The sequence below is a fragment of the Pristiophorus japonicus genome, chromosome 15 (genome assembly GCF_044704955.1).
Source record: "Pristiophorus japonicus isolate sPriJap1 chromosome 15, sPriJap1.hap1, whole genome shotgun sequence".
Classification (NCBI taxonomy): domain Eukaryota; kingdom Metazoa; phylum Chordata; class Chondrichthyes; family Pristiophoridae; genus Pristiophorus; species Pristiophorus japonicus.
The window spans coordinates 22372438-22393627 of NC_091991.1; the positions used below are offsets into that span (position 1 = coordinate 22372438).

General features: G+C 42.8%; 1 protein-coding gene across 1 annotated transcript in view; it reads right to left on the reverse strand.

Annotated features, from left to right (window-relative positions):
- Positions 1-426: 426 nt before the first annotated feature.
- The window catches only part of LOC139281425 (calcium-activated potassium channel subunit beta-4-like), a 28509-nt gene continuing 7745 nt past the window's right edge, over positions 427-21190 (reverse strand). The window contains exons 2-3 of the mRNA XM_070901588.1: positions 3177-3304; positions 427-595 (exon numbers count right to left, since the gene is read on the reverse strand). Of these exons, the coding sequence (XP_070757689.1) occupies positions 427-595; positions 3177-3304 (297 nt within the window). The remainder of the gene's footprint in view (positions 596-3176; positions 3305-21190) is intronic.

A 21190-nucleotide genomic window follows, 5' to 3' on the forward strand; every position in this document is an offset into this window, starting at 1 on the left:
ACCCATTCATTTACATCATTACAAAGTACAGAGTTTTCTAAAAAAGTTATCAATAGCAAAGATTCTGGGAGCCTTCATTTAATTAAGGTTGACAAAGAGGTGGGGTTGCAGTTAGCTCACAATATAATGTGGGAACCAGGATAACCATATTGAAAACGAATTGAAGGCAAATAGTTAAGTTTTATTAGGTCTGCTGCTTTTTTTCTCAGCAATAATGCAGTGGAACCTTCATGCCAATTTGCAAGCATTTACAATCATCAAGCCTTTAGTCTTCACAGCAGCTTAAATCAGACTAAACTCTGTTAATTTACATTTGAGAGTGAAATAATTTCAGGTCTTTGTCATCGAGGATTTGCCTTTGAATGCACGATTGATTATGGCACGACTGGAATGCTGACTGATGGCCACCCGTCATCAGTCTTCTCACTAGGAGTACTTCATTTTCTGCAATGCTTCTGCTCGGACAGCAAGACTCTTACCACACACTGTCAGCAGCACAATGAGGACACCCACTAGCAGAGTAAGGAGAGGCCAGAGTACACAGTGCAAAAGAACATTTTCATCATGGGCACGCTTCAAAAGCACATCATCAGGTCTATAAAAATAGCCAAACACAGCCTTAGTGAACAGTATACTTTGTCGAATAAAGAATATACAAATTATTGTTTCAACACTTTAATCATTGGGGAAACAAATTGCTGCACATGATAACTTGGAGCGATTTTTAATTCAAGGAACACTGTATGATAAGGTTCTATACTCAATTATTAATGGCAAATATGTCATTTTTTGTTGTTGTTGTTATGTCTAGCCAAACTTTTGTTTTAGTTACAGTAATTTACTAATAGTGCCTCCTCTCCTGATCAGGCCTGCCATCCTTGCAAAGTTTCTAAAATAATGAATTGTAGGAGTCAAAGCCAGTCAAGGGACCTTCACATTTACAGTGACCATCCTCAGAAACATTGTGAAGGTGGGATTCCCGATTGAGAAACGACTCAGATCGATTCAGAACGACCGTCTGTCCCACCTGCGACAGAGACTGTAATTCCCGTATTGGACTGTTCAGTCACCTGAGAACTCACTTTTGGAGTGGAAGCAAGTCTTCCTCGACTTCAAGGGACTGCCTATAATGACCATCCCCTCTGGTGAATGTTAAAAATAATTGAATTGAATTGTTTCTAATAGTTAAATACAGGAGATATTTTCCCCGTGAATCACAATAAGATCTTTGTACAGTACTTGTCCTGTGCGACCCTACTCTTTTATACATAAAAAGACAATTGTACCCATTCATATTCTGCAATGCAGAGCGCAAGTTGTCTTAATTCAATATAGGCTATTTTCCCCAAATTGTTTTATAACCTCGGTCTACAGTTTTATTAGCTACTGGGCTCATATTTATCAAACTGTTAAGTAACTTCAGCAAATATAACGGCAATGTTTTGAGAACAGCAGAGCTATTGGCCTTCTGTATTTACCAGATCCATTCATTAAAGCAATGATCAATTGAGAATGCAGCTAACAGAATTTAGTTGTGACAATCAAATAATCCTGAACATGTTATTCTGGGAGGAAAAAAATTATCCTTCTAAAAAAAATGACATGCATCTTTATTTTCATTACGAATTTCAGTAGTGATAGAAATATAGCTGCAGATTAAAAAGATTTTTTTTCAAAATTCCAGTTAGAGGCTGTGGATTTATTCTATTATTTTTATACAATGAATTTTAAGTTCTTCAAGGGGTGATTTTAACTCCATCCACCCATGGAAACCTGGCTGAACGAGAGTTAGCAGTGTGCAATACTTTTTGCAACTTGAATATTTGTTTTAACTTCAGAAGTTTGCCATGACAAACCTTTTCACATGGTCAGAAACTGAAAAGAATGATGTCCAATTATTAACCATAATTGCAAATTTCATCATTGAAAAATTTGTATAATAACCAGAGTGGAATATAATTTATTGTTTCACATTAGTCACCAATATTTGTGCTTAAAAAATAGTACAGAACAGTTTATTTACCTTTAATCATATTCTTTTCTTGTTTAGAAAATGAAATGTGAATACTATTTTAATTATGCTTCTTTTCACAAATATCAGTTAAATAAGTTAACTATAATATAGGCAACTCTCGATTATCCGGGTCCCTCGGCGATTGGGCTATTCTGGGTAAACGATTTTTCCGATAGGATGAGTCTACAATTTAAAAGTTAAAACTTTAATGAATAAATACAATCAGCTACAAACAGTAACAAAAGATGGACATTACCAGCATGCATGTACAGGTTCTGTGCCTGGAACCCGGTGCCGGCCCTGCTCCCATTCCCGGCATCGGCCGTAACAGCACACACACACACCAGCAAAGCAAGGGCAGAGGAGGGTGATGTTTACGGTGAGAGAGAGAGCGTGTGTGAGAGAGAGAGAAAAAAATGTGTGAGTGTGCGAGAGAGAGAGAGAGAGAGAGAGAGCAAATACAAATGAGCACAGCGTTTGAAACGCGATTTTCCAAAATTATTTGGAGCTGTCTTTTCACTTGTTAGCAACAGAATTTTAAATCCCATTCCAACGGTTCCCTGTTGGATCCATGTATGGATAATCGAGAGTTGCCTGTAAAGTTATTAGGGTAACTCCCTCTTCCTTTAAGACACTCCTTAAAACTTAACGCTTTGACGAAACTTTTGGTCATCTGTCCCAATATGATAATTGGCTTGGTGACAAATAGTGTTTGTCACCTAGGGACATTTGACTATGTTAAAGGTGCTATATAAATGCAAGTTGTTGTAAGGTTTACCACGTGGGTGCTCAGTATTGCCTGGGCGAAACTCAAAAGTAAAATCTGGCAGGGAGGATTATACAACTTACAGAACCAATTGATTTTTCTTCTATTCATTTGAATGGAAGGAAAGTCGGGTCAGCTCATTGACTGTCGTGTGAAATATCACGCAAGATTTTCCTTTGCGTTTCACCCAGGCAATGCTGAACACCCAAGCAACAACGATGAAAATCTACCCCACTACATTTGTATGTTCATGTCAAAACACTGTTAGAAGTCATGTTCAACTAATGTCCTGTAGGGAAATTTGTCACATTAGATTACATTTAATTTTAAAAACTTTATTTAATGCAAGGCATATTGTACGTAGATGTGCTCAGTGAATTTTCCATATTGTCTTACCTTCGTTGCCGATTAATGTAGCATATAAAAGTCTGTGAGCCTATTTCTTCCTTCCAATAGTCATGCCAACTCTCAACATTTTCTGAGTTTTTCTGATTGTCTCTTTCACAAGGAGGAATATAGGAACACTGTATAAAATGAGAGATGTGTTATCACGTTGAGCTTGTACTGAAAATTGCATGAAATGAGTAAGGTTCTATAAGTAAAACATAACAAGTAGCAGCACATTCAACAAGTTCACTATTTTTTGCCGACTATACTCTAACATTGAAATGTAACCCCGTCACTCTGGCACTTCTCCAGTGACTGCTCAGTATGTGGCCGAAACCATCCACCTTGAAACCAACAAAAATGTAGGGAGAAAAATAACACAGGTCAGTCAGCACCTGTGAAGACAAAAGACAAGTTTATGTCGGTTCCCTGCATCAGAACTCAGCAGGTTAGAAAAAAGCAGAGAAGAGAAAAGAGAGATCAACAGATAAGTCAATCACAGAGTGGGAGCTCCTTATCTTTTCATTTCCAGTTCGGATGAAGGGTGCACACCCAAAACATGTCTTGTCTTTTTTCTTTACAGATGCTTGTGGACTGCGGAAGTTGGCAGTCACCAGAAAAATCATTATCCAGCCATTACACACTGCCTGCCTATTGAAGGAAACCTTTGTTGATTACAAGATATTTATGGTTTGGGCATTCAGCCCACTTTAATTCATTCATCTAGAAAAATCTTAATTCCCCTCATTGCAATATCTAATTGTTTCTCAAGTGATTCCAGGGTTTTCACCTTCATTACTGTATAGAAACATAGAAATTTACAGTGTAGAAGGAGGCCATTTCGGCCCATCGTGTCCGCGCCGGTCGACAAAGAGCCGTACGGTCCTCGGTCAGCAGCCCTGAAGGTTACATATAAACCCATGAACAATGGCAGAAAGGTAAAGAGCACCCAGACCAACCAGTCCGCCCCACACAACGACGACAGCCCTTACACTGAAACATTCTACACTCCACCCCAACCGGAGCCATGTGATCTCCTGGGAGAGGCAAAAACCAGATAAAAACCCAGGTCAATTGCGGAACAAAATCTCTCCGACCCATCCAGGTGAGCGAAACTAGACCAGGAGATCACCTTGGCCATATTTGATTCCCTGCAGCGAATCAGATACTTACCATCGTATCTGCGCTGGTCAACAAGAGGTTATCCAGTCTAATCCCACTTACCAGCTCTAGGTCTGCAACCCTGCAGGTTATGGCATTTTAAGTGCCCATCCAATCACATGTTAAATGTGGTGAGGGTTTCCGCCACCCTTCCAGGCAGTGAGTTCCAGACCCCCCACAACCCTGTGAGTGAAGAAGACCCCCATCAAATCACCTCTGAATATTCCACCAACCACCTTAAAACTATGCTCCCTCATAATTGACCCCTCCACCAATGGAAATAGGCCCTTGCTATCCACTATATCCAAGCCCCACAAAATTTTGTACACCTCAATGAGATCGCCTCTCAATCTCCTCTGTTCCAATGAGAACAAACCCAGCCTATCCAATCTGTCCTCATAGCCAAGATTCTCCATTCCAGGCAGCATTCTAGTAAATCTCCTCTGCACCCTCTCTAATGCAATCATGTCCTTCCTATAATACTGCAACCAGAACTGCACGCAGGAGTCCAGCTGTGGCCTAACCAGAATATTATACAATTTAAGCATAATCACCCTGCTCTTGTATTCTATGCCTTGGCCAATAAAGGCAAGCATCCGTATGCCTTCTCAACCACCTTATCCATCTAGCCTGCTACTTTCAAGGATCTGTGGACAAGCACTCCAAGGTCCCTTTGTTCATCTACACTATTAATTGGCCTACCACTTAATGTGTATACTCTTTCCTTATTAGCCCTCCCAAAGTGCATTACCTCACACTTCTCCAGATTAAATTCCACTGCTCTGCCCACCTAACCAGTAGATTGATACCCTCCTGCAGTCCATGACTTTCCTCTTCATTATCAACCACACAGACAATTTTAGTGTCATCTGAAAACTTCTTAATCATACTCCCTATGTTCAAATCTAAATCATTGATATATACCACAAAAAGCAAAGGACCCAGTACTGAGTTCTGTGGAACTCCACGGGAAACATCCTTCCAGTCACAAAAACATCCATCAACCATTACCCTTTGCTTCCTACCTCAGCCAATTTTGGATCCAACTAACCACTTTGCCCTGGATCCCATGGACTTTAACCTTCGTGACCAGTCTACCATGAGGGATCTTATCAAAAGCTTTGCTAAAGTCCTTTACACTACAATGTATGCACTACCCTCATTGACCCACTTGGTTACCTCCTCAAAAAATTCAAATCGGGTTAGTCAAACATGATCTTCCCTTAACAAATCTCTGCTGGCTGTCCCTAATTAGTCCTTGCCTTTCCAAATGTAGATTTATCCTGTCTTTCAGCAATTTTTCCAATAATTTTCCCACTGCTGAGGTTAGGCTGACAGGCCTGTAATTACTTGGCCTATCCCTTTCTCCCTTCTTAAACAAGGGTACCACATTAGCAGTCCTCCAGTCCTCCTTAACATTAAGTATCTGGAAGTTCAATCCATGTGTTGATCAATCTTTGTGCACACAACTTCTTAATACCAGTCCTAATCGTGACTTTTACTAGCTTGAACCTGCGTCCCTTTGTCTTACTTCCAGAATTTACTTTAAAAGGGAATTAGTGATGGGGAACATGGATATGGCAGAACTTTGAACAAATATTTTGTTTCAGTCTTTATGGTAGAGGACACTAAAAATATCCCAACAGTGAATAGTCAAGGGGCTATGGGGGAGAGGGGGGGGTGGGTGGGAGGAACTTAACACAATCACAATCACTAAGGAGGTGGTACTCAGTAAGATAATGAGACTAAAGGCGGATAAATCCCCTGGACCCGATGGCTTGAATTCTTGGGTCTTGAGAAGCAGCGACAGGTATAGTGGATGCATTGGTTGTAATTTTACCAAAATTCCCTGGATTCTGAAGAGGTCCCAGCAGATTGGAAAATTGCAAATATAACACCCCCATTTAAAAAAGGAGGCAGAGAAAAAGCAGGAAATTATAGACTAGTTAGCCTAACATATGCGGTTGGGAAAATGTTGGAGTCCATTATTAAAGAAGCAGTAGCGGGACATTTGGAAAAGCAAAATTCAGTTAGGCAGAGTCAGCATGGATTTATGAAGAGGAAGTCATGTTTGACAAATTTACTGGAATTCTTTGAGGATGTAATGAACAGGGTGGATAAAGGGGAACCAGTGGATGTGGTGTATTTGGACTTCCAGAAGGCATTTAACAAGGTGCCACATAAAAGGTTACTGCACAAGATAAAAGTTCACGGGGTTGGGGGTAATATATTAGCATGGATATAGGATTAGCTAACTAACAGAAAACAGAGAGTCGGGATAAATGGTTCATTATCGGGTTGGCAATCAGTAACTAGTGGGATGCCGCAGGGATTAGTGCTGGGACCCCAACTATTTACAATCTATATTAACGACTTGGATGGAGGGATCGAGTGTAACGTAGCCAAGTTTGCTGATGATACAAAGATGGGAGGAAAAGCAATGTGTGAGGAGGACACAAAAAACCTACAAAAGGACAGACAGGCTTAGTGAGTGGGCAAAAATTTGGTAGATAGAGTATAATGTTGGAAAGTGGGGGGTCATGCACTTTGGCAGAAAAAAAAAATGGAGAAAAATTGCAAAGTGCTGCAATACAGTGGGACTTGGTGCATGAAACACAAAAGATTAGTATACAGGTACAGCAAATGATCAGGAAGGCCAATGGAATCTTGGCCTTTATTGCAAAGGGGATGGAGTATAAAAGCAGAAAAGTCTTGCTACAGTTATACAGGGTATTGATGAGGCCACACCTGAAATACTGCATAGTTTTGGTTTCCATATTTAAGGATATACTTTCTTTGGAGGCAGTTCAGAGAAGGCTCACTAGGTTGATTCAAGAGATGAGAGGGTTGACTTATGAGGAAAGGTTGAGAAGGTTGGGCCTCAACTCATTGGAATTCAGAAGAATGAGAGGTGATCTTATTGAAACATATAAGACTATGAGGGGGCTTGACAAGGTGGAAGCAGAGAGGATGTTTTCACTGATAGGGGAGACTAGAACTAGGGGGCATAATCTTAGAATACAGGATGCTCATTTAAAACAGAGATGAGGAGGAATTCCTTCTGAGGGTTGTAAATCTGTGGATTTCACTGCCTCAGAGAGTTGTGAAAGCTGAGTCATTAAATTAATTTAAGACAGAGATAGACAGTTTCTTAACCGATAAGGGAATAAGTGGTTATGGGGAGCGGGCAGGGAAGTGTACCCGAGTCCATGATTGGATCAGCCATGATCGTATTAAATGGCAGAGCAGGCTCGAGAGGCCGTATGACCTCCTATTTCTTATGTTCTTATCCTAGATTTACCTTTTCCATTCGCTTAACATATATAGATCTACAAGGTCACTTCTCAGAGCTATCCTTTCCAAGCTGAAAAGCTCAAGTTTCTCTCGTCTTTCCTCATATCTCAGACCCTCGGCACCAGGAACCAGCCTTGTGGTGGTTCTTTGCACTGCTACCAGTGCATGTGCATCTCCCTTGTTGATATATCCATATCACGACATGGTTCAGTCCATCACACCCAGCACTCTGGGGAAGCCCAACAGTAGTGCAGAATTTCTGCTGTGCAACTAACGGTTTCATTCAACTCTTGGAAAAGCACCACAACATTGCCAGACTTCTGGAACAGTGGATCCATCGCCTCCTGAAGGCAGGTGGACCCAGTACCAATAGCAGCTAGAATGCACATGGGATCCAGAACCAGAACGTAAACTTTACTGAAACACAGATACTTATTGCATATCAAACAGTTGTATTTCTTAACATTTATTTTGACCATGCTTCATATTCCAGCAGATGCAGCACAGACCGAGTGAATTATCAGAAGGGACCAGAGAGAGCACGGTCTGAGAACCAGCAATAGAAGTTAGAAGGCCTGTAGTTGTGCTTTCTTCGGGTGTCCCGCTCGTAAATGCTTTGAATGATACCTGAATAAATCTGTACATTAAAAATGGATGACTACTGTGACATGTGCAGACATGGCCAGAGCAGTTGGCACCATTGAGAAGTAATATTTTGGACGATTTCAGTATTTCCAATCTACAGAGCTTAAGCATACAAATACACTGAACCAAAAATACAGCAAGGAAATGAATTCATGACTCATTATCCCATGGATATAACCTTTACCTCTGTGAATGCATCATTCTTTTCTCCTGACCCAACATAATGGGCCGAAATTCATTGCCCCCGAAGGGACGGCTACCGCAGGGTTTGGGCAGTTGATCAAAATAAATCGATCGGCCGCTGTGGTCGGGTACTTTTCCCTCCCCGTGCCATATTTAGCTCGGGGAGGATTCCAATGGTGTTCACTTCAGCTGGAAACGACGCGGTGAAGTCGCTGTAAAGGCGCATTTCCAGCGGAGAAGGAAGCAACGTGCGGGCCGCTGGAAACCCACCAGGACAGTGAAATTCACCGAAGACTTTTCCCGGCAGTGCCCGCATGAGGTTTTCGATGCGGTGCTCGAACGCGACATCGCTGGGGCCTTTTGTTTTATTCGTGTTTTTGTTTCATTTTCCATGGTCCACAGTATTTAGCTTTCCATGTAGTTTTATTAATTGTTTTAGCTCCATTAAACCTGCTGAGTGCTGCTCAGAGGTTTGCACATACTCCTGTACATCTCTCAGTCTGACTCTTTAGTGCATGCCTGGCAGGGTTCACCATGAGGATGGGAGGAGTGTTGGGAGGGCAACACCTGGTACACCTGGTCAGAAGCAGGGCAGCACGCAGGAGAAGGTGTCGCCATCATCACCGTGCAGACAGGCAGCGGGGAAGGGAGGCAGCAGCCATGATTCGTTCATTCTGCGCCAGACCAGTGTGCCCGCCCACCGTCTTCACCGGCTCGAATCAGGATTGCAGTTGGCTGCTTGGGTACAAGGGATATCCCGTCCACTTAGCTGCTCACTCCTCTGCGGAACCCCAGGACAGCGCCAGAACATGCATACAATGCCGCTCATTGTGCCACCAAGTGCATCATTGAGCAGTGCATAGGCATCCTTAAGCAGAGATTCTGGTGCCTGGACTGCTCTGGTGGCACCTTGCTGTACTCAACGGGGTCTCCATAATCGTCATGGTCTGCTGCATGCTGCTCAACCTGGCCTTCATGAGGAGACAGCTGCTGGAGGTCAAGCCAGCAGTACCACCCGAGGAGGAGGAGGAGGCGCAGGAGGAGCAGAAGGATCCCCGTCGCCCCAGACCTAGGAGGCGTCGACCGATCGCCACCTTGGAAGGGCCAGGAGCAGATTGACCAGCACCCTCGTGGGAGGGTGTGTCCTCACATATATGGAGGTGCCTGACACCTCCCCTGCAATCTCTCTCCATGCACTATGTACTGCCTGTTTACCAGATCTCCCCACGTCAGGAAACAATATTCTTCTTCTGTCCTCCACACCGTCCACCGTCTCCAGCTCCATAATCAGTGAACCCGTTGGCTCTCCTTGCACCTCTTACACCAGCCATCCTTCCAACCTCATTTCCCCCCTCAGGGCCTTGCTGCAAACCCCGGCCTTTAAAAAGGCAGGGAGCAGCTGGCGCATTAGAAACCCTTACCTGCATGCTGAATTTCTCAGCGGTGTGGCTGTCTTAATAACACTCAAACTAAGACAGCCACACCGCTGAAAAATCCACTTTGGAAGGGTTCATTAGCGCTGGAACCCATTTGTTCACTTTTGGAGCTGAATATAGGGTGGCACAGCCCCAAAAAAATGTTGGTGCTAATGGCCACAAAAAGACGGCGGGAGCACCAGCTTTCCAACAGTACTGAATTTCAGGCCCAATATCTGCTGCTGCTTCCATTTTGATTAGGGCTGATGATGATAGTAAAAATCTGGGTCTTGGTGCAGGCTTACTCATGGTTAAATGCAATGCATATTGTGGTGCTTAGCAGTACAGACTAGAAATATCCAAGGGATTGATCCTTGGACTGTGCTGGGTTAATCTTGTCTGGGATGAAAGGTAGAGAGAGATTTTAAAAAGTCAAATTTCCTGTTTGATTGCCATCTGGTTCCACAATTTATATTTATATTGTCGATTACCTGGAAAAAAAATATATCCTTACCATTATCTTGTAAATGAAGAGAGGACCTTTGAATTGAATAGAATTCCTTTGTAACTGTGTTTCTTCCCGAAGCATCTATGGGGATTTGCAGATAATGTAGGTCATTTTCTCAATTTTGTATTTTCTGGAAATGTTACTGAAATCCCAACTGCATGTTTTCTATTTAAAGATTAAAATATGCTGCTTACTAATAAATAAAAATTGCTTCAAATGTAATTGGCTTCATTCTTGTAGGGAAAGATTTTTCTGTATTACAAATTCTGTGAATCACAAAGCTCATGAATAAAACTATTCACTCCCTGGAAACAATGTGGGTTTATGAAGTTATGTAAACCTACAAAAATGACAAAAATAAAATGCAACATATTTAAAACAATTTTTGATAAATGTTTAGGAAACTTTTTTTTTTAAACTATAAAATGTAGTTTTAAGCATCTGCGAGATCAGCCGCCAGGTTTGTAATATCACTAGAAGCTTTAGGTTCACTCCACAGAATCCGGATATCAACGATCAGACACATTAACACTATAGCACCATTGATAAAATAACTCACTATGGTCAGAACTACTGACTGTCCTACCAAAAGCACATCTTTCTTATATAACACTACTGAAAAGTAAACTTGTCACACACCAGTGTGATACATAAGAATTAGGAACAGGAGTAGGCCATCTAGCCCCTCGAGCCTGCTCCGCCATTCAATAAGATCATGGCTGATCTGGCCGTGGACTCAGCTCCACTTACCCGCCCTCTCCCCGTAACCCTTAATTCCCTTATTGCTTAAAAATCTATCTATCTTTGACTTGAAAACATTCAATGAGCCAGCCTCAACTGCTTCCTTGGGCAGAGAATTCCACAGATTCACAACCCTCTGGGAGAAGAAATTCTTTCTCAACTCGGTTTTAAATTGGCTCCCCCGTATTTTGAGGCTGTGCCCCCTAGTTCTAGTCTCCTCCACCAATGGAAACAACCTCTCTGCCTCTATCTTGTCTATCCCTTTCATGATTTTAAATGTTTCTATAAGATCACCCCTCATTCTTCTGAACTCCAAGGAGTAAAGACCCAGTCTACTCAATCTATCATCATAAGGTAACCCCCTCATTTCTCGAATCAGCCTAGTGAATCGTCTCTGTACCCCTTCCAAAGCTAGTATATCCTTCCTTAAGTAAGGTGACCAAAACTGCACGCAGTACTCCAGGTGCGGCCTTACCAATACCTTATACAGTTGCAGCAACACCTCCCTGCTTTTGTACTCCATCCCTTTCGCAATGAAGGCCAACATTCCATTTGCCTTCCTGATTACCTGCTGCACCTGCAAACTAACCTTTTGGGATTCATGCACAAGGACCCCCAGGTCCCTCTGCACCACAGCATGTTGTAATTTCTCTCCATTCAAATAATATTCCCTTTTACTGTTTTTTTTTCCCCAAGGTGGATGACCTCACACTTTCCGACATTGTATTCCATCTGCCAAACCTTAGCCCATTCACTTAACCTATCCAAATCTCCTTGCAGCCTCTCTGAGTCCTCTACACAACCCGCTTTCCCACTAATCTTTGTGTCATCTGCAAATTTTGTTGCACTACACTCTGTCCCCTCTTCTAGGTCATCTATGTATATTGTAAACAGTTGTGGTCCCAGTACTGATCCCTGTGGCACACCACTAACCACTGATTTCCAACCAGAAAAGGACCTATTTATCCCGACTCTCTGCTTTCTGTTCGCCAGCCAATTCTCTATCCATGCTCATACATTTCCTCTGACTCCGCGTACCTTTATCTTCTGCAGTAACCTTTTGTGTGGCACCTTATTGAATGCCTTTTGGAAATCTAAATACACCACATCCATCGGTACACCTCTATCCACCATGCTCGTTATATCCTCAAAGAATTCCAGTAAATTAGTTAAACATGATTTCCCTTTCATGAATCCATGCTGCGTCTGCTTGATTGCACTATTCCTATCCAGATGTCCCGCTATTTCTTCCTTAAATGATAGTTTCAAGCATTTTCCCCACTACAGATGTTAAACTAACCGGCCTATAGTTACCTGCATTTTGCCTGCCCCCTTTTTTTAAAACAGAGACATTACATTAGCTGCTCTCCAATCCGCTGGTACCTCCCCAGAGTCCAGAGAATTTTGGTATTTTCTAACAAATGCATCTGCTATAACTTCCGCCATCTCTTTTAATACCCTGGGATGCATTTCATCAGGACCAGGGGACTTGTCTACCTTCAGTCCCATTACTCTGTCCAGCACTACCTCCCTAGTGATAGTGATCATCTCAAGGTCTTCCCTTCCCACATTCCTATGACCAGCAATTTTGGCATGGTTTTTGTGTCTTCCACTGTGAAGACGGAAGCAAAATAATTGTTTACGGTCTCAGCCATTTCCACATTTCCCATTATTAAATCCCCCTTTTCATCTTCTAAGGGACCAACATTTACTTTAGTCACTCTTTTCCGTTTTATATATCTGTAAAAGCTTTTACTATCCGTTTTTATGTTTTGCGCAAGTTTACCTTCGTAATCTATCTTCCCTTTCTTTATTGCTTTTTTAGTCATTCTTTGCTGTTGCTTAAAATCTTCCCAATCCTCTAGTTTCCCACTAACCTTGGCCACCTTATACGCATTGGTCTTTGATTTGATACTTTCCTTTATTTCCTTGGTTATCCACGGCTGGTTATCTCTTCTCTTGCCGCCCTTCTATTTCACTGGAATATATTTTTGTTGCGCATTATGAAAGAGCTCCTTAAAAGTCCTCCACTGTTCCTCAATTATGCCACCGTTTAGTCCTTGTTTCCAGTCTATTTTAGCCAACTCTGCCCTCATCCCACTGTAGTCCCCTTTGTTTAAGCATAGTACGCTCGTTTCTGACACAACTTCCTCATCCTCAATCTGTATTACAAATTCAACCATACTGTGATCACTCATTCCGAGAGGATCTTTTACGAGGAGATCGTTTATTTTTCCTGTCTCGTTACACAGGACCAGATCCAAAATGGCTTGCTCCCTTGTAGGCTCTGTTACATACTGTTCTAAGAAACAATCCCATATTCATTCTATGAATTCCTCCTCCAGGCCCCCTGCGATTTGATCAATCGATATGTAGGTTAAAATCCCCCATAACTACTGCCATTCGTTTTTCACATGCCTCCATTATTCCCTTGATTATTGCCCGCCCCACCATGAAGTTATTATTTGGGGGCCTATAAACTACGCCGACCAGTGACTTTTTCCCCTTACTATCTCTAATCTCCACCCACAATGATTCAACATTTTGTTCATTGGAGCCAATATCATCCCTCACAACTGCCCTGATATCATCCCTTATTAACAGAGCTACCCCACCTCCCTTCCCTTCCATCTTTCCGAATCGTCAGATACCCCTGTACGTTTAATTAACAATTTAATTAATACAATCAACAACTGCTAATCTCTGCTCGTCAGCGGAAAATGTAATTTGCGAGACAGCGATTACAAAGATAAGTTTTTAAACATAAATCCCTGGCTCTCTACAATGACAGATGGAGGCAACAGTGAATATTGAAGGAGGTAACAAAATCTTAAAGGAAATGCACATTCTAGGGAAATTCAACTATGACTGAAATAGAAAACACATGAAAGGCTACTGATTTTATTGGCTTGTTGCAACAAAAAAAACTGCTTGCAACTTCCAGCTGAAAAGTACGTTAATGCAGTTATGTATGTTGTAAAATGTAGGACTATTATTTTCATAATGTAATGGATGAAAACACTCATGAAATTGAATGAACCACTACCCTAAAGGAAGGGACAGACAGTTTTAGATGCATCAAGGTGAGGGATGTCAGTGTTGGAGAATGGGATGCCTTTTCACTGGTTATATCCAATGCTAGCATTAACAACTGACAGGTTAAGTATAGCATAGGTTAGGAACAGAGCAAACAAACAAACCACTGTTTCCCAAATCCATCCAGGAAGAACACTTATGCTACACTGGTGTAGATTTTATATTTCCCACTCCAGCCAACCTTGATGATACCTCTCTCAATGATAGATCTAGTTGGTGCTAAATTATGGGTACATAAATGCTGCAGATTTTCATCCACTTAGGCTTTTGGCAGAGGACGTCCAAACCGTTTCATGCAGGACTCTTGGAGCTATATCAGGGTTGAGATTTCGATCCTCTTCGACTGGAATGGAATCAGATTCAGTCCTGGACATGGAAGGACAGTGTGTCTATGGTACAAGCCACCCCTCCCACAGCTGTAGAATTTTAAAAAGCAGGACAAAATCCTATCAAATCAACCTGCACAATCTCCTCCAATCACAAGATAATGTAGATGTTATGTCTGTAATGCACTTATGAATGACTCCACGAGGCATTATATTGTACTCAAACTGTAGTGACCTTTGTCCTTTATTCGTAACTCCAGAGTGAGGCACAAGCATGGTGGGCAGCCTTTTATACTGGGCCCTGCACACCTATGCAGGTGACCATCAGGTCTCCCACCACAGTGCCCTCTGGTGGACAGCCTCTGCCACAGAGGCAGGAAACCCCAGTCTCCACCAGTTGCACCCTCTAGTGGTGCCAGCATAATATATACACAGTGTAAACCTTATTGATAGTACATCAGGTAACAAGTCACCTTAAGGAGCTAGGAGCTAAATTAAAATATAGGACCTCAAAAGTAGTAATCTCGGGATTGCTACCAGTGCCACGTGCTAGTCAGTGTAGGAATCACAGGATAGCTCGGATGAATACGTGGTTTAAGCAGTGGTGCAGCAGGGAGGGATTCAAATTCCTGGGGCATTGGAACCGGTTCTGGGGGAGGTGGGACCAGTACAAACCGGACGGTCTGCACCTAGGCAGGACTGGAACCAATGTCCTAGGGGGAATGTTTGCTAGTGCTGTTGGGGAGGAGTTAAACTAATATGGCAGGGGGATGGGAACCAATGCAGGGAGACAGAGGGAAACAAAATGGAGACAGAAGCAAAAGACAGAAAGGAGATGAGTAAAAGTGGAGGGCAGAGAAACCCAAGGCAAAAAACAAAAAGGGCCACTTTGCAGCAAAATTCTAAAGGGTCTAAGTGTGTTAAAAAGGCAAGCCTGAAGGCTCTGTGCCTCAAAGCGAGGAGTATTCGGAATAAGGTGGACCAATTAACTGTGCAGATAGCAGTTAACGGATACGATGTGATTGGCATCACGGAGACATGGCTCCAGGGTGACCAAGGCTGGGAACTCAACATCCAAGGGTATTCAACATTTAGAAAGGATAGACAGAAAGGAAAAGAAGGTGGGGTGGCGTTGCTGGTTAAAGAGGAAATTAATGCAATTGTAAGGAAAGACATCAGCTTGGATGATGTGGAATCGGTATGGGTGGAGCTACGGCATACCAAGAGGCAGAAAACGCAAGTGGGACTTGTGTACAGACCTCCAAACAGTAGTAGTGATGTTGGGGAGGGCATCAAACAGGAAATTAGGGGTGTATGCAATAAAGGTGCAGCAGTTATCATGGGTGACTTCAATATGCATATAGATTGGGCTAACCAAACTGGAAACAATACGGTGGAGGCCATCTTAGACTGGGTGTTGTGTAATGAGAGGGGATTAATTAGCAATCTCATTGTGCAAGGCCCCTTGGGGAAGAGTGACCATAATATGGTGGAATTCCACATTAGGATGGAGAATGAAACAGTTAATTCAGAGACCATGGTCCAGAACTTAGAGGTGGTTAACTTTGAAGGTATGAGGCGTGAATTGGCTAGGATAGATTGGCGAATGATACTTAAGGGGTTGACAGTGGATGGGCAATGGCAGACATTGAGAGACCGCATGGATGAACAACAACAATTATACATCCCTGTCTGGCGTAAAAATAAAAAAGGGAAGGTGGCTCAACCGTGGCTATCAAGGGAAATCAGGGATAGTATTAAAGCCAAGGAAGTGGCATACAAATTGGCCAGAAATAGCAGCGAACCCAGGGACTGGGAGAAATTTAGAACTCAGCAAAGGAGAACAAAGGGTTTGATTAGGGCAGGGAAAATAGAGTACGAGAGGAAGCTTGCAGGGAATATTAAAATGGACTGCAAAAGCTTCTATAGATATTTAAAGAGAAAAAGGTTAGTAAAGACAAACGTAGGTCCCTTGCAGTCAGAATCAGGGGAAGTCATAACTAGGAACAAAGAAATGGCAGACCAATTGAACAAGTACTTTGGTTCGGTATTCACTAAGGAGGACACAAGCAACCTTCCGGATATAAAAGGGGTCAGAGGGTCTAGTAAGAAGGAGGAACTGAGGGAAGTCCTTATTAGTCGGGAAATTGTGCTGGGGAAATTGATGGGATTGAAGGCCGATAAATCCCCAGGGCCTGATGGTCTGCATCCCAGAGTATTTAAGGAGATGGCCTTGGAAATAGCGGATCCATTGACAGTCATTTTCCAATATTCCATAGACTCTGGATCAGTTCCTATGGAGTGGAGGGTAGCCAATGTAACCCCACTTTTAAAAAAAAAAAAGGAGGGAGAGAGAAAACAGGGAGTTATCGACCGGTCAGCCTGACATCAGTAGTGGGTAAAATGATGGAATCAATTATTAAGGATGTCATAGCAGCGCATTTGGAAAGAGGTGACATGATGGGTCCAAGTCAGCATGGATTTGTGAAAAGGAAATCATGCTTGACAAATCTTCTGGAATTTTTTGAGGATGTTTCCAGTAGAGTGGACAAGGGAGAATCAGTTGATGTGGTATATTTGGACTTTCAGAAGGCTTTCGACAAAGTCCCACACAAGAGATTAGTGTGCAAAGTTAAAGCACATGGGATTGGGGGTAGTGTGCTGACGTGGATTGAAAACTGGTTGGCAGACAGAAAGCAAAGAGTAGGAGTAAATGGGTACTTTTCAGAATGGCAGGCAGTGACTAGTGGGGTACCGCATAGTTCGGTGCTGGGGCCCCAGCTGTTTACATTGTACATTAAATGATTTAGACGAGGGGATTAAATGTAGTATCTCCAAATTTGCGGATGACACTAAGTTGGGTGGCAGTGTGAGCTGCGAGGAGGATGCTATGAGGCTGCAGAGTGACTTGGATAGGTTAGGTGAATGGGCAAATGCATGGCAGATGAAGTATAATGTGGATAAATGTGAGGTTATCCACTTTGGTGGTAAAAACAGAGAGACAGACTATTATCTGAATGGTGACAGATTAGGAAAAGGAGAGGTGCAACGAGACCTAGATGTCATGGTACATCAGTCATTGAAGGTTGGCATGCAGGTACAGCAGGCGGTTAAGAAAGCAAATGGCATGTTGGCCTTCATAGCGAGGAGATTTGAGTACAGGGGCAGGGAGGTGTTACTACAGTTGTACAGGGCCTTGGTGAGGCCACACCTGGAGTATTGTGTACAGTTTTGGTCTCCTAACTTGAGGAAGGACATTCTTGCTATTGAGGGAATGCAGCGAAGGTTCACCAGACTGATTCCCGGGATGGCGGGACTGACCTATCAAGAAAGACTGGATCAACTGGGCTTGTATTCACTGGAGTTCAGAAGAATGAGAGGGGATCTCATAGAAACGTTTAAAATTCTGACGGGTTTAGACAGGTTAGATGCAGGAAGAATGTTCCCAATGTTGGGGAAGTCCAGAACCAGGGGTCACAGTCTAAGGATAAGGGGTAAGCCATTTAGGACCGAGATGAGGAGAAACTTCTTCACCCAGAGAGTGGTGAACCTGTGGAATTCTCTACCACAGAAAGTTGTTGAGGCCAATTCACTAAATATATTCAAAAAGGAGTTAGATGTAGTCCTTACTACTAGGGGAATCAAGGGGTATGGTAAGAAAGCAGGAATGGGGTACTGAAGTTGCATGTTCAGCCATGAACTCATTGAATGGCGGTGTAGGCTTATGCAACTATACAGTGACTACACAGAGTATATCTATAGTCTGCATATATAACAGTAGATGAGCAAGGTCATTCAGCAGAGAAGAAAAACCTTAAAAATGTCCCCATCACAAAAACTTGCACTTACATAATGCCTTTAATGTAATATAGTGCCTTTAATGTAACAAAGCATCGCAAAGCACTTCACGGAGGTGAAAATAACCAGACACCTAGGAGTGAAGAGAGAATAATTATGGAAGGTAACTGAAGACAAGATCAAAGTGGTAAGTTTCGAGGGAGGGGAGAGAGGAGTTATGGCAGAGGAGCTTAGGGAGAGTGTACCAGAGTGAGATACCGATTGGCTGAAGGCTCTGCAGCCAAAGGTGGAGCAGACAGAAGGGGGGAGGGAGGGAAGCAAAAGAGACCAGTCAGAAGGGTGGAAGGCATGTGTTGGAACACATGGCAGAATGGGTTGGAGTAGAAGGGGTGAAGCCACAGAAGGATTTGTAAATGAGAACAATTTTGGAATTGATGCAGAAGGAGATAGGGAGCAATAAATGTTTGCAAGGAAAGGGATACAGGAGTGGTTCTTAGAATAGGAAAGAATGTGGGTGATGCAGTTTTGGGAGGAATTATAACTTATGGAATCTGGTAAGGAGAGCACCAGAATAATGGGAGTTTGTGGACAACAAAGGCACAAATGAGGGTTTCACCAACAATGTGGAGGGGGGGGGGGGGAGGGAATTGAAACCCCTGGTGTGAGCTAGGAAGTGGGTTTTGAGGCTCAGCTCAGAGTTAAGAGGACACTAAAGCAGCAGACTCTTGTGCTCACTCTGAGTGAGCTGCCAGGGAGGAGGAGGATGTTGGGTGCCTAGTTTTTGGTGGAAGCGGAACAGAATGGCTCAGGTCTGACCAATTGCCGAGTTAGAGAAAGTTCTCGCTCATTCATCAGCTAAACAGTCAATACAACAGAGATGATTGGGGAGTCAGGAGTGGGGCTAATGAGTCAAGACGTGTTTTAAAAAGCTGCATATTGACAGTATAACTTTGAAAGCAGACCCCATACCTACAAATAATGTCACCATTTATAAATGGAAAAGAGGACCAAGGATAAAGCCTTGCAACCCACATGTAGCTACGTGGGGGAAGGAGATGCAACCATTACAGAAGATGTACTGCCTACATTGGAGAGATAGGAATAGAACCAGGCTAGACTACAAAGGAGAGATGGTGGAGAAGGATGGAATGGTTGACTATGTTAAATGCTATGAAGAGACCAAGGAGGAGGAGGAGCAATAGTGCATAATGATTGCAGTCACAAAATATATAATTGTGATTTTGACCTGGATGGCCTTAGTGCTGCAATTAGGGTGGATAATAGAAAGGACTCAAAGATGAAATGATGGGAGAGATGAGCACAAGTCAGGTAGTGACAAAACGTTCAAGGACATTAGAGTGGAAGTGAAGGTTGGAGACAAGACTGTAGTTGGAGAGGATAGAGGGATCAAGTATGGTGTTTTTGAGAAGGGAACGACAGTCATCTTGAATGGGGAGAGTCAGAGTCTAAAGATAAGGAGCGATTGATGATGACAGAGCGCACTGGGCTGAGCAATGATAGTACGAATTGAAGAAAAACTAGTTGATATGAAAAGCAGTTCATTAAGTCTCTACAATCTTTGTACAAAGTGCCGACAGCTGTTACACAGCATGCCAATGAAGAAAGCTGTCTTCCAATCAATAATTGTAAAGGTCCACCTAGTATAAGTGCTGGCAGCTTATTGAACATCTGTCATAAAGATAATCATTAGCCCGTAAGGTTTACACTAACTGAAGGACTCTGTCCATTACATAAAGCTGGCATCTGTTAATATTCAGCATGTTCATTCACCTGCAGTAAATTTATCCTGAAAAAGTCAAGTCTTGGATTGAGAAAAATCCTGATATCCCAAATTCCTCATTAATCAGGATGCCATAGGACGCTTTCACATTCATACAGGTATGGCAGGCTGAAATGGATACCATGTCCTAGAAATTGGTTGGCGCTGCACCCATTGTATTGGTGCATAACGGGCGCCAAAGCATCCAATATCGCAGACCTGTGCGAGCACACACAAACAAGAGGCCTAATCCCTGTTTGAAGCCTCCTTTGCAAAATTGTTCTGCCCTGAAATCAGGCTGATGCTTTCAAAGGACCGCTAGAGGCCGTCACCATAAGTTTGTTAAAAAATACTTTGAGCAGTACTCCTGCTCCACTACAGTGCAGATGACAGATACCGGCTCCATTGGATCGTCTCTTGCCCGCCCCCACCCCTAAAAAAACAGTTGCCTGCTCCCCCCACTCCCGATCGTTTCCCATTATGTCCTCAAGGAATTTTATAATGAAGAATTTAAACAAAAGGAGAAACATCTTCATTGAAAGAACTTTACACAATGGATTCTAACTCTGCATTGCTACGCAGCTTTGGTCTCACCAGGCACTTCAACAGAAAAATACCCAGGAGAAAGATGTAATAGGACCAATGTTAACTCTTATTTTTTTTGGTGCACGGTTCTTTTCAATTACTATAGATATATCTGGCCTCCACTAATTAGTACTAATGATTTATCTCATCTTATCTTCTATTTTATTTTTTTCAAACTTGGTAGTATCCGATGCTATGGGGTTTTACCTCCACTTATGTTTTTCATGTGCACCCTTGCTTTCTGCTCAAGGTAAATGAATCAGTTGAATAACTTTCTGACCTGCATGACTTAGAGGATGATGAGCTACTATTGGAGCGTTCCCAGCACATGCCGACACCAAGGCTTTCGGGCAAGAGCTGGAGACCCATGGAACAGAGAGCAGCTGATAAATGGCCAACAAAAAGTAGAGATTGTATGAAGCTCATCACGATTGGTGATGTTGGATTGGATTGCATTGCCTTGCGCGTGGGGGGGGGGGGGGTGTAGATAG